Below are 14839 nucleotides of genomic sequence, written 5' to 3' on the forward strand. Positions count from 1 at the left end.
CTTGATAGGAAATGAAGAAATGGCTGGACTAAGTGTGCTCCTTAAATGGAGAAGGGAAGTCATTTAGAACTCCTAAGTACCAATTTAGTATTTTCCTACTGGCCCATAATGCTACACAAAATACTTTACTAACCTAATTTTAACCAAAGGTTTTGGATTTCCTGTGCTCACACGACAAATAAATATCCCATCATTGTCTCAAGTAAAAGAATTTGGGACAAATTAAATAAGGCAGAAAAATGACAACAACATAGTATTAAGAAGCAGCTCATGGATGCTACAGATTAAAAGAGGAAGCCAGAAACATGTCCCTCAGGTACTAAAAATCTTCTTTAATATGAGTTCATGATTAGAGTAAATTGAAACACCTATTCAATATACCTCTTGGAACTTCTTGTTGGGGTTGACCAGTGGTCAAAATGAGATGGGAGACATGGAACGCTTGCACTGAAATTGTGCTGTTAATTCTAGAGCACAAGTGAGGGCAGTATTCAGGTGAAGAAAAACACTTAGAACACACAAATCAAAAAAGATGTTTTTAAAAGAGCCTTTTGGCACTTCCTCAAATTACTCCTTAGTTTTCACATCAGTGAAATGAATGGGCTGGATGAGATCATTTCTGAGACCAGTTAAAGTCTAAGATTTTTTTTAAATTTAATATTACGGTTCTTTAGTTTAATATCTTAACTTTTATGAAGAAAAGTGAGATTTGGGGGAAGAGAAACAGTTTGCTGCTCCAAATGTAAAAAACTTTCTACTGTCTATTTTACCATTCTGGATATTCCAATAATGAAAGTATTCTTACAGATACAGAAAAATTACCTTCCTAAAAAGAGACTTATTGTACAGCAAAATTCCATATACTAGCTATTTCTTGATGAGGGTCCCAATAGGAGATGAAATGACCATATTCTACTTTCTGCCTCTTCTTCCCTACTTTCTACCCTCAAATCTGAGATCTAAGATTATTATCTAAGATCACCTTGATATTCAGGTCAAGGTCAGGGGACTAATTCAAATAAGATGGACCTGAATGGCTCCTAAGCTAATCATTCATGCAGGCAAAACACATTGGTAATTTGATATATGCCTATATAGCTATCTCTTCAAAACACATCTCCTCCATTGGTCTGTTCCAGTACTTGAAATTCTTTCCATTAAAACCATTCCTTGGGTTGAGCCATTATGTATCTAGAGGATCTCTGATAACATAAGTGAATTAGGCATAGGGAGGATGAAGCAAGATGGGAATAAGGTATTCTAAGCTATTAGTATCCACTAAAACTAAAACACTACCATGAGTTAGTTTATTAGCTTATCTAGCTGTTTTAGCAGAAATGGATCCTGAGAGAAAGTTCCTGAGAGAAAGGATAAATTTGACTCATTTCTAGAACGTGTTACATTCATTACAGTAACACACTAGTGGAATACAATTTTGAGGATCCTCAGGTATCTAGAAGAAGGGAACTGAAAAGAGAATGGAATGTGTGGGAGTGGGAGCATCTGGGATAACAGAGATAGTAAAAATACTTAAATATTTTGCCAGGGGAAGGCTCAGATCTCTTTTGAAAGAAACAAGCAGGTTGCTAGAATTTCACTGTTAGCAAAATTGACAACTTGTGTATTTCCTTTAAGGGAGGGAACTTCAATGTCCTGTGCAGGTGAATCTTTAGGTAACATGCACAAAATGTAATTTCTATGTTATCCCTACATTATTAATTCTACTGAAGCATACAACCATTTATGTGGAAGCCATATATACCAGGGATCCAATAGCCCAGTTGAGGGACTCTGGCACATAAAAATTATTCAGGGATTGCAGGATGAATAAGAATAATTCTTTGCATGCTTAAGTAAAATCATCAGCAAAAAAGACAATGAGATACTTAGATTTTAAAGCTAAATTTTTGAAAAAAAGTAACGTATGTTCTCATACTAGGACGCTAAAGTAATGATCTTTTCATTTTAGGCCCATGGCCTTTTCTGGCTAAAATTCTCTTTTATTTGTCTTTCTCTGCTTTGTCAACAATGCACAAAGGGATAAGACACAAAAGAGAGATAGTCAAGAAAAAAAGGAAAAAGGGGAATATAAGCACCACACACAAAATACAATTTTTAATATGAAAAGGAAGTTTTAATTCTACATCTAAGAACCTAGAAATTGGTTTAATTAAAATAATACCCACTAGAAAGAAATATTCTTAAACATAAATCAGAGGTGGTCTTCCCAGTCTAAATGAAAACTTGTAAAACTAACCACAGATATTCAGTAGTAGGCCAGTGTTTCCCAATAGAGGTTAAAATATTCTATTCAATACCCAATGGACTGCCAAAGATATTTGGGGAGAAAGATAGTCTATTTATTTGGTGCACACTGGTTAGAATGGGAGTGACAATTGGTTTCTCTTATTTTACAATAAATGCAAATGGATGATTTACATTGGATTTTCTGCTAATTGCCAAAGACAGACATCTAAATGAGGGTCTGGAGTCAATATCCTTTTTTTTGTGAAGACAAGGAAGATTTCTGAAAATTCATTTCAGATATTTTGTGCTGGTACCACTGAATAATTTATTAGCTTGAGCTTCTCAGCTACAAGGGCAAGGCGACCAATTTTTTGCTGGTTCCAAAATTCATAAATAAACATTCTCGGATGTTGGAGGCTGCAAATTTCTAATTTACTCAATGAGAACACTTTGAACTACAATTTTTGGAAAAAGAAAGTACTCCTAAGTAGACCATCCAGGGGCATTAGGAAGACTTAAAAACGGAGAGCCTGCAGATTTTCTTTTTCTTCCTTCTTGATCTGATTTTTCTTAAGCATCGGATGGCTGTGTGAATATGTATACACATACTGGATCTGGCATGTACTTCGGCATATCTGGCATGTATTGGACCTGCCGGGTGGGGGAGGGGATGGAGGGAAGAAAGGGAAAATTTGCAGCAGGGAGTTATGCAGAGGTCAGTGTTGGAAAAATTACCCATGCATATACTTCATGAATAAAAAGCTTTAATTAAAAAAAATTATCCAGAGATCATCTAACAAAATTTTATACCATCTATGTTTCTCTCTCTTGGGAAAAATGCTCCTTAGACATCCAGACTGGGCAATCACTGGCATTGTATCTAGAAGAAACCCTGGTTTTGGGTGCTGTAAGTAACTGAGAGACTTTAGGCATATGATTTTTCTGGGCCTCAGTTTTTTTCATCTGTAATATCAGAATAAACAAATAAAAAAGCAAAAAAAAAAAAAAAATGGAGAGCCCAACATTATGGGCACTGATAGCTAAATCTATAATCTAGACTCTTGGGAATGGAATTGTACATTGTACTATGTAGCAAAGGAAATTTTAGGAGTATGAATGGACTATTTTTAAACTAAAAACAAATTCCAAAAATCATAAATTATTTTTTAAAAATCTGTTTTTATTGTATAAATCAAAATCCCAAAGTACCTTTCTATTCACATAGAAAATCCCATAGGGGGAACTAAAAAACCAAAACAAAGCAAAACAATCCTCCAAAAAGACCCCCAAGATTCATTCAATAGGTATGTTGTTTCAAAAGGGAAAAATCAAGATGCTGTGGAATTTCAGAAAAAGAGATGCCATCAATTATTCTAATGTCCCATGGAACTTGCCACTAGAACACCCTAGAACAGCATCCCTTAAGACTTTTAAGTTTCTCTGTTTGCTCTGCAGTTGTGCTATCTTGTATGTATTGTCTCCCTCAGTTTCTTTTTGTATACTCAGCACTTAGCATAGTGCCTGGCACAGAGTAAGCACCAAATAAATACTTTTCAAATCAATTATTCATTAATTCACTAAATTTTTTAATCTGAAGTGCATACTTTGAGGGGATTCTCTACTGTACTGCAAGTCAAAGGATTTGAGGCTGAAAGGAACCTGTGAAATCATCCAGCTCAATCCCTCCATCTTAGATATAAAGAAACGCAGACCCAAAGATTATTAGGTAACTTAGATTAGGTAACACATAAAAAAATAAGCTCCATATCTTAGATCCAGATCCAGATCCCTGGATTCCAAATCCACTGCTTTTTCTAAAAATTTGACGATGTTGATGCATATAAGTTTCACATATATCACTGCTGAAATTCAGGGCAATTTTCAAAAGTTCATCACAAATGGATCTTTGTTAGAAACTTATTATTCCCAAAGATATTTCATCTTCCAAAGTTATATTTAGTATATTTAAAAAGTCAACAGGTGATAAAAGCTCAGATTTGTTGCAGGGCTAAAAACAGCAATGGCAGTCAATTTTTTCAAGCTCTAGTGTGACTTAAGTTTCCAAAATAAGAAACTCATATTCAGGCATCTTTATGCCTGTCCAACCTCCCCCAGGAAAATAAAAAAGATGGCAGTAATAGTACTAAAGAATGCATTGTTACAGGTCTATTATTCTTTAACTTTTCACTTTCAATCAAGACACACATTTGTAACAACAAAACAAAATAAAAAATAAAAAACAAAAACAAACATGCTGAAAGCACAATTTCAGGGCACTCTCTGAATGTGAATTAAATTGGGATTTTTCCCTCCTTTCATTCCCCCTTTCCATTCACCTCTTTCACCTAGCCATCCGCCACCCATTCCCCATCTGTAGGTAACAAGAAGCCATTTTCTGAAGGTCGTCAGAATGATTTCAAAGGCGATAACAAATCCAAATGTTCCCTGCATCTAATATCAAACAGGGCTAGTGCCAACACTTATTAGGGAAGTCAGATTCAAGCCTTCCCCCTCCCCCTTGACCCAAACACATACACGTCCAACTTTGAAGTGGAAAGAATGCAAGGATCAGAAATTACCCTGGAGACAATTCTAGCAGGCTTTGAAGCTTTCCTTTGATACTACCATTTCTTTTCCTCGCTTACACTAGGAGGCTAAAAGCTTTTTTTTTTTTTTTTTTATTGATATGGGGTAATTAATGAAGCTATAGCATTAACATAACCCAAATCCCCTAATAAGATAAATTCAACTGAGACACTTATGTTTCTTTAGTTTTATATCTAACTGCTGCAAAATTAGGACTCTGGTCAGATATTCAGCTTAAGCACCCAAGATAAAATATGCCATGTCATGGCTCTTATTGTTCTTATGATTACAGAAAAGTAGTGGGTCAGCATATCACCAAAAATCCTCGTGCATTTTTGTTTTGATGATTAGAATTAGGCTACTTATGCTTGCTTATAAAGAATTTTCAATGGAAAAAGAAAGAAGCTTTATTTTTATTATTTTTTCAAAATAATAGCTATGGTGGTTACTGTACTCTAGGATTCTTCTGAGGAATGCATACATTAGAGCTGGAAAACAGGGATGGTGCCTGCTCATCATGTTAGCAAAAGAGCTAATTAAAATGTATTAGTATATGATAGATGTTACAGATTAGGAATAAACTCAATTGCAAAAAAATATATGGCTATATACATATATAACTATAAATATAATCCTTGGCTAGTTGATATAACAGAATTACCAGGATGGGTAGAAGGGACAATTTGGAGATTACAATAGGTAATAAAAGTAATAGGTATAATAGGTTATAAAAGAACAGATATTCTAAAAAAGAGAACATGAGGGGAGAGTGAGATGTTAAAATTATGGACATTTACTTTCCACTATGTGAAGGGTTGCAATGTGGAAGAAAAAGACTTTGTTCTGCTTGGTCCTGCAAGGAATCAAGGGGAAGAAGTTGTAGAAAGTATAGAAATGCACATTTCAGCTTGGAAAAAGGAAACATTTTCCCAAAGTTAAAATTGTCCAAAGTGGAATGGGATGCTTCTGGAGGTAGTGAGTTCCTCATCACTGGAGGTCTTTAACTGAAAGCTGGATGAACATTTGTCACATTATAGAGAAATTTCCTATTCAGTTATAAACTAGACTGGGTATCTTCTGTGGTTCTTTCCAGATCTAAAGATTCTGTGATATTGTTGGGTTTTGCAATAATGGCAACTATTAAAATAGCACCTGAATAGTCAGTCAGTCAAAAAACAAACATCTTTTTTAGACAGCAAATTGATTGTGCAAGAAACAATTTGTTCAGTAGCTACTCCATCTACCAATACCCCCAGATCACACCTTCAACCTCAAACAGCTCCTTCAAAATGCTGCCCTATCATTTAGAATGTGCCAGATCCTTCAATACATGAATTCACTTGAACATGTAAATTTATAAATATACGTGTGTGAAATCTCAAAATAGATCATTAATAATGTCTGCTTGAATTTTATTTTTATCCACAGCTTAAACCTGGTGACTCTAAAAGTGCTTGGAAAGGGAAGAAACTAAACAAGTCAGCTACAATTAGATCTTGGGCAGACTGGCCATTTGAGAGCAGAGTCTCCATCATGTTTGGCTAATGCAACTTTAAAATAATGTACTAATTCGGGTCTGTCTGTTTTGCTATTTCTAGGTTTGAGTCCTGGTTATCATTTAGGCCCATAGATGTGGTTGACATCGATTTATGTAAAAAGAGGATAGAAGCCAGATTTAGTACCACAAAGTAGCACATTTGTGACTCAGTACAGTTAGACCTCTGGTTTCAGAATATTGACATATAAACCCATTTTCCAGTCCTCCTTCTAAAGGTCTTTTTTAAAAAAAATGTTTTAGTTGACATATTTTTGTTTTTATACACTATCACTTTCAAGCCTATCCTTCTTCTTTCCCATCCTCAAAGAGCCATCCTTTGAAGAAGAAAAAAGGAGAGGGGGAAAAAACAGTTTGGACTTTTGCAAAGGTCATCAATTTATACACCAAAACTGCTGGGACATGCAACGTCTCCTTCCCACAGCACTTACTTCTACAAAGAATGGAAGAAGGTACTTTTTTTGTCTTCTTTGAGGTCAAGGTTGATCATTAAATTATATAGTCAATCTTTTGTAGTTGTTGCTAATTCTTTCCATTTACATAGTTTTAATCATTGTGTATATTGTTTTCTTGGCTCTGCTACAATCGTGATCAGTCAATCTAATCTTCCTATACTTCTCTGTATTTTTCATATTTATCATTTCTTATGGCACCACGTTCCTTAAATGAAAAGCATTTTTTTCTATTTCTTTGCAACTACAAAAAGTACTGCTTTCAACATGTTGGTATATATATTAGACTTTCTTATCTTTGGTAATCCCAGGATATACGTCTAGCAATGTGACTTCTGAGACAAAAGGTATGGCCATCTTAAGTCCCACTTTCTTGGCAAAATTCCCAATTCTATAACTTTCAGAGCTTGTGACAAATTACCTTTTATTCATAGTAGATATGAAGCTTTTGTGCTTTATTTAACTACAATTCTTCATATGTAAAATGTGGGAACTAGGCAAAATGATATGGATCAAACATTTGATATTTCATGATCATTTCTCTCTAAGTTCTACTTTGTCACCTTTCTATTTTCTTCTATGAATCTCACTTTTTATAAAGAACTACTTTAGGAGAGGTAAATATAATACAAAGCCTCTGAAATTCAGAATCCTGGCTCTATTGTTTATTAACTGTGTGACCATACTAGCTGAGGAGACTAACCTCTATAGGCCTCAGTTTCCTTATCTGTAAAAATGAAGCTCATAATATGCATACTGACTATCTGACAAGGCTGCTGTCGAGATTAAATGACAATGATTAAGAAAATGTTTAATAAACTGCTAAATAAAAGTATCATATAATCATTTTGGCTTTGTTTTCCCTTAAGCTTATTTTTAAACAACTTTTTTTTTTTTAATGCTTAAAGGACAATAGTACTATATCTTCTTGATACACAAAACTTTTTCTGACAAAAAAATAATCCTTTGTGTTTCTGACATTCATTTCCTCTTCTTTATGCTACTTTGTTTTTTAAAAGTAAATACTTTAAACAGCTTCACTGGATCTGCTACTGGTAAAATAAATGTATTAGGAATTGATTTTATCTGTACTTTTATGCTATAACTGTACCTATACAATAAAACTTACCATATAATTATGTCATTTATCAATTGTTTCTATGTAAATAGATGGATTATGGGATTTATAACTAGAAAGGACCTTAAATAAATAGCTTTTTTCTGATTGTTCCCAACCTGTTGGATAAGAAAAGAAGTTACCAAGTTACTGTAGAAAATCCAAGCATCAGAAAGCACACAAAAAACTGCCATTTAGGTCTTTAGATGCAACAAAATAAATAGTATTTTATACTGAACAACATATATTCTATATCCTGAATAAACTAATTATAGATTTCACTTATATATACTTTTTCAAATGAATGCTTTTGTGATAAATAAAATAGAAACATTTAAAAGCATTTCTGAATTCAAAGTAGCTTTTTATCAGCATGAAATCTCTCAATCAACAGGAATTATAATTATCAGGGACCATAGATTTTTTTGGGGGGTGGAGGGGTGGAGTGGGGTGGTGTGTGTTAAAATGAGTCTTTATACCCAAAAGAGTTGATAAGTACTGGACTGGTTCAATCAGAGGGTTTAAGTGACTTGTCCAACTAAGTATTAGAGTTTATCTTCAAACTCAGGTCTTTTCCCCTTGAAATCTTCTGACTTCTGACATTTTATCCTAATTTCCAAGTTGGTTAGCTGCTTCTGAAGTACCCCCAAAGCACTCACGAATAGTTTGATCTCTTTGGGAGCTCTGAGCCCCTTACTATTTCCTAAGTTTGGCTTGTCTAGATAACCCACTGTCACTACATATTACCTTGTAATCATACGTACTACTAGTTTAGTTGATTTCCGTATTGCTATTTAGCTTTCCACGTGCTAATTTCTTGTCTCTTCAACTAGATCATAACTTTTATAAGGATATGAACTGTGTCTCACACTAGTTTTGACTTTGCAGAAATGGTAGCTTGAGATACAGACACAGACACAGAATGGAATTTACCCTGCTACATTTTGAATTTGTCTTTTAGAACTCAACTAGTCTACAAGACAAACACAAATAAAGCCTTTTCCAAGGCAATACTTTGAACTAAAACCAACATGATACCACTTAATCAATCACTAGTTTGAAAGGACTTATTGCAGTTTCCAAAATTCAAAGATTGCTACCCTTAAAAATACTGAACAGAACATGAGGGTAAATTGAAAGGAAGGAGTTCACAAAATAACTTGAGCAATGATAGATTCCTGGAAATAAGTTGCTATATATACATACATACACACACATACATGTGCACAAACACATATGTACACAAATTATATACATATATACACATAAATAAAAACATATGCTTATACATATGTGTGTCATTACCTTATATGCTTATTTCTGCATTATGATATAGCTATCACTTCTTTTTGAAAACTATTCTATCCTCATTATAACATGGCCTTTGGGTGCTGAATGCTTGGCTTGCTCTAATGAACTTATTACTTTAATGGGAATCATTATAAGAGGAAGAAACTTATAAAGTTCATGAGAGAGAGAGATGGCTGGTGTCTGAAAATGACCAGCACAAGTTGGGCTAATATCTCAAAAGGGAGGCCCATTTCACTCCGAAAAACAGAGTGTAAGGCTCTGCTTCTGATATATTCTACTGAACCATTTAGTAAAAAGAAATTTGAGATTCAAGGTGGATGAACTTTTCATATACAATCCACTCCGAAATAAGTTCTCTTTCTTAAGTAGCAGATGTTCAATGTGTGCTATTATTACAGACATGCAACATCCTCAGGGCTTCTTGGAAGTTTCAAAGAAGAAAGATCTTCAAATTGTGCTTAAAACTAACCCCCAATTTCCTTATGATACTGGCAAAAGCAAAAGGCTGAACCATAGGCTATTAATGTGCAGCCAGGCTAGGGAAAAAAATCTGTTTCCTCAGAAGACATGTTTAATGAGGCAACTGGGGTCTAAGGTGATAAATTAGAAATTCAACTAAGGGCAGGGTTTAAAGAAAAGCAGAAGCTTGAGGATGAAAAACCCATGCAGAGGGTGTAAAATGTAAAATCATACACTTTACAAAAATATCAGCACTGACTGCTCATCTTTTCATCTGGGGATCCACTATATTTTCCTGAGTTGAACAAAAAAACTATATGTATGTGAGTGTATAAAAATCTCCTCCCAAAATTCCCAAAACATAACACCATACCTTTCCATCTTCTGTATATACATTTTCATTATATCCTTTTACAATTGTTCGATCAATGAAGAGGCTCCTCATGACCACAATGACTTTCAGCACCTTTCCTAAAGTAACCTATCAAAAATGGATAAAAACAAGAGAAAACTTAAAATGTGATTAAAAAAACAATAAGACCATTACCATCACCACCATCATCACCATCATCATGATCACCACCTCTCATTTATAAAGTGCAAAGGTTGCCTCAGTTAATCACAGAATTCAGAATGTCTCTTTTAGAAAATAGGATAAGTTAATGCTCTATCCTACTTAATCTTTGACAATCATACTAAGGGATGTTTTATGAGATAATTCCAGTTGTCTTTCTTAACACTGCCCCCAAAATCTCAGGGATAGCAGCAAATTTCTATTGTTACTGCTTCTGGATCAATCACTCACTAATCCAGCCAAACACATTTTGTACCTATTTATATTTTCAGCGTGCATAACCTTTCAAGAGAAGGAGTCTCATATGTTTACTACCCACTGTGTAAAGTAATTCTTTCTTTCATCTGCCCTAAAATTACCTTATTCAGGCATCAAGGGAGGGCTTGAGAATTCTGGGGCTTCAAGGTAGTGAGCAGGTCTGTGTTTCCTTTGGCCAGCCTGTCCAGATTATAATGGCTGCCAGTAGAGAGAGGTGGGCATATGCATACTCAGGGGCACATAGAAGCACAAGGTAGAGAATATTTCATTTTATTCCACCTTGTAAATGAAGTATTCATTTATAAGAAAAGCTGGTCAGAATAGATAAGCGATTTCTAATAATAAATCCAAAGGTAAAATGGAAACAACTGATTTTTATGCTCATTACAAAACTGTATTCTGAGAAATGCTCATGACGCTTTTCATATTTTCAGTTGTGATAGAACCTATGTGTAGGTAGTGAATAAAAAAGAAGGAAAAAGAAATGAAGTTATGAGTTCTAGAGAAAAAGTAAATGGATATTTGCTGGAAGAGAGAAAAATGAAAAATATAAAATCAATTCCCAGTATTCAAGTGAGGTGCATAATCTGTCCTTGTACCAACTTTTCAATAATCTTCCTTCTTATTCCCATTTCATGAATGAGACAACTGAGGCAAAATAAATATCAAAGAAAAAATACAACTAAGTGGCAGAGCCCTATTGTTAAATTACTCTTCTATGTAGTTCTCTAACCATTAAATAGGCTTTTTTAATGCAACATAAAAAAACAGTATTTAACTGAAGTTAAATAACAAGTATTATGAGTATATTTTGGCTAGGTGAAGACAACAACTTAAAACACAGTTCATCTATCTCTAGTTTCCATACTACAGGCAGGCAATTAGCATAGTGAATATAGTGCTGGCTGGTGAGGCCTAGAAGATGAGTTCAAATCCAGCTTCACACACTTCCTGGCTGTATGATCTTAGGCAAGTTATTTAACTTCTGCCTGCTTCACTTATTCTCTCATATAAGATGGGAATGACAGCAGTACCTACCCTGAAAGGGGTTTTTGAGAATAAAATCAGGAAACATTTGTGAAAAAAAAAATTTTTTTTGAAAAATGCTTGCAAGAATGAAGGTGGACTAATTGTATTAAACTTAAAACTATATTATAAAACAGCAAAACCATTTGGTACTGCCTAAGAAATAGATTAGCTGATCAGTGGAATAGGTTGGGTTCACAGGACAAAATAGTCAATGACTATAGTAATTTAGTGTTTGACAAATCCAAAGCCCCCAGCTTTTGGGATAAGAATTCACTATTTGACAAAAATGATGGGAAAACTGGAAACAAGTATAGCAGAAACTAGGCATTGACTTACACCTAACACCTTATACCAAGATTAGGTCGAAATGAGTTCATGATTTAGATACAAAGAGTGATATAAACAAATTAGAAGAACAAAGGATAGTTTACCTCTCAGATCTGTGGAGGAGGAAGGAATCTGTGATCAAAGAAGAATTAGAGATTACTACTAAATACAAAATAGATAATTTTGATTATATTAAGTTAAAAAGTTTTTGTACAAATAAAACTAATGCAGACAAGATTAGAAGGGAAGCAATAAACTGGGGAAAAAATTTACATTCAAGGGTTCTGAAAGGCCTCATTTCTAAGATATCTAGAGAATTAACTCAAATTTTTAAGAATTCAAGCCATTCTCTAATTGATAAATGGCCAAATGCTATGAACAGATAATTTTCAGATGAAGAAACTATTTCTAGTCATATGAAAAGATGCTCTAAATCACCACTTGATCAGAGAAATGCAAATTAAGACAACTCTGAGGTACCACTACCTACTCTCAGATTGGCTAAGATGACAGGAAAAGAAAATGACAAATGTTGGAGGGGATGCGGGAAAACTGGGACACTGATACATTGTTGGTGGAGTTGTGAACGGATCCAACCATTCTGGAGAGCAATAACTGTGTACACTGTTTGATCCAGCAGTGTCCCTACTAGATCTGTATCCAAAAGAGATCATAAAGGAGGGAAAGGGACCCACTATATGCAAAAATGTTTGTTGCAGCCCTTTTTGTAGGGGCAAAGAACTGGAAACTTGTAATGGGCTGAGGCTTGAGTTGATGCACTGAGGTCCCAAGCACATAAGGCTAAATAGTAATTGGACCATACTCTATTAATATATAAGCTTGGAGAAAGAATGGCCCCCACCCACTCTTTGTGCAAGTCCTGATGTGTTGTATAGGAAATGACGATTTTGGTGGGTGGAGGCAGGGGAGGGGAAAAGGAAGGAGAGGAGAGACTGCTTGCTTTTGCCATTGCAACAACCTTCCAGCTCAGATTCCCCCTCTGTTAGCTGGCTTCCTGTCGCAGCTGCCCATATTGCCATCACAATCTTTCTTGCCTATATTTGCTATCGCAATCCTTATTCACCTCTTCACTTCAATAAAGATTGAAGATTTTCCCCTTAACCTGAATTCCTAACTCCGGCTGATTTTAAATACGCAGTCATTACAGAAACTGATGTTCATCAGCTGGGGAATGGCTGAATAAGTTATATGAATTTATGGAATATTATTATTCTATAAGATATAATCAGCAGGATGATTTTAGAGAAACCTGGAGAGACTTACATGAGCTGATATTAAGTGAAGTAAGCAGAACTAGGAGATCATTGTGCATGGCAACAAGATTATACAATGATCAATTCTAATCAAAGTGGCTCTTTTCAACAAGGAGATGACTGAGGCCAGTTCTAATGATCTTGTGATGAAGAAAGCCATCTGCACCCAGAAAGAAGATTGTGGGGACTAAGTGTGGATCACAACATAGCATTTTCACTCTTTTTGCTGTTGTTTTCTTTCTCATTTTTTCTGATCTTTTTAATCTGCTATTTCATGATAATTGTGGAAATATGTATAGAAGAATTGCACATGTTTAACATATATTGGATTACTTGCCATCTAGGGGAGGGGAAGGAAGGGAAAAACAAGGTTGTGCAACAATCAGTGCTGAAAAATTATCCATACATATATTTTGAAAATAAAAAAGTTTAATAAAATAAAAAAATTGCAAGCTTTAAAGTACTGAATAATTATTACCTATTGTTACTATAACTCTCCTGTGGATGGTCTATCTTGGACTCTTTTATTCTCCCTCTATACTATTTTATTTGGTAATCTCATCAACTCCCATTGTAGTAATTATCATCTTTATATTGGTGATTCTCAAATTTACTTATGTAATTCAAACCTCTTAGGTGACCTCCAGACTTGCATCTCAGATAAGATGGATGTCCCATACACATCTTAAACTCAATATGATCAAAACTGAACTCATTCTCTTTTCCCCCACACAATTCTCCCTTCCTGACTCACCTCTTACATTTGAGGGTCCTGCTAGCCTCACTGTCACTCAGGCTTAGGTGTCATCCTCTGTTCCTCATTATGTCTCACTCCTGTGTGCAATCTGTTGTCAAGGACTGTCTCCTTTGTCTTCCTTATACCCCTTGCTGTCATCCTGACACAGGTCCTCATCACCTTACCTCAGCGTGGTCATCCTGCCCCAACTCTCTCCCCACTCTAGTCCATCTTCTCAGAACTTCCTAAAGTACAGTTCAAATCATGTTACCCCAAGTCCCTATTCCACAAATACCAGTGATTCTCTACCACCTTCAGAATCAAACCAAAAAAATACCTTCTGAAGCTTCTCCCTCCCTTCAACTTTTCCAGGCTTCTTAAGGTCCTTCCTTTCCCCTACTTCTGAACATACCCCAGGGGAGCCAGTAATATGGGTCTTCTTAATGTTTCACAAAGAAGACCCTCCACAGAGTTCTGCCCTGGCTGTCTGGCCCATGTTCTCTCTCCTTATCTTTGCCTACTAGCTTTCCTAGCTTCAAGTCCCAACTACAAGAAATCTTTCCAACTTTTCTTAATTCCAGTGCTTTCTCTCTGTTAACTATTCACTATTCACCTGTACGCTGCTTGTAAAGTTGTTTGCATGTTGTTTCTCCCATGAAACTGTGAGCTCCTTGAGGGCAGAGGCTGTCTTTTATCTTTCCTTGCATTCTCAGTCTTAGCACAGAGCTTAATAAATATCTGCTGACTGATAGAGGTTTTCCTGATTCCAAGGTCAGCTCTCTATCCACTAGGCTATGAACTTATTAAAGAGGAACCAGAAGCAGAAAGTCTCCAGATACTGCAGTTTATCAAAACACATTGTGGACATTTATTAAAAAAAAAAAAACATAGATAAGGATCATCTAAAAGTAGAA

At 35.2% G+C, this 14839-nt stretch overlaps 1 protein-coding gene across 1 annotated transcript in view; it reads right to left on the reverse strand.

Annotated features, from left to right (window-relative positions):
- The window catches only part of MED27 (mediator complex subunit 27), a 253392-nt gene that overhangs the window by 29407 nt on the left and 209146 nt on the right, over positions 1–14839 (reverse strand). Inside the window, exon 5 of the mRNA XM_051980225.1 lies at positions 10101–10208. Coding sequence (XP_051836185.1) covers positions 10101–10208 — 108 coding nt within the window. The remainder of the gene's footprint in view (positions 1–10100; positions 10209–14839) is intronic.

The sequence above is a fragment of the Antechinus flavipes genome, chromosome 2 (genome assembly GCF_016432865.1).
Source record: "Antechinus flavipes isolate AdamAnt ecotype Samford, QLD, Australia chromosome 2, AdamAnt_v2, whole genome shotgun sequence".
Lineage (NCBI taxonomy): Eukaryota > Metazoa > Chordata > Mammalia > Dasyuromorphia > Dasyuridae > Antechinus > Antechinus flavipes.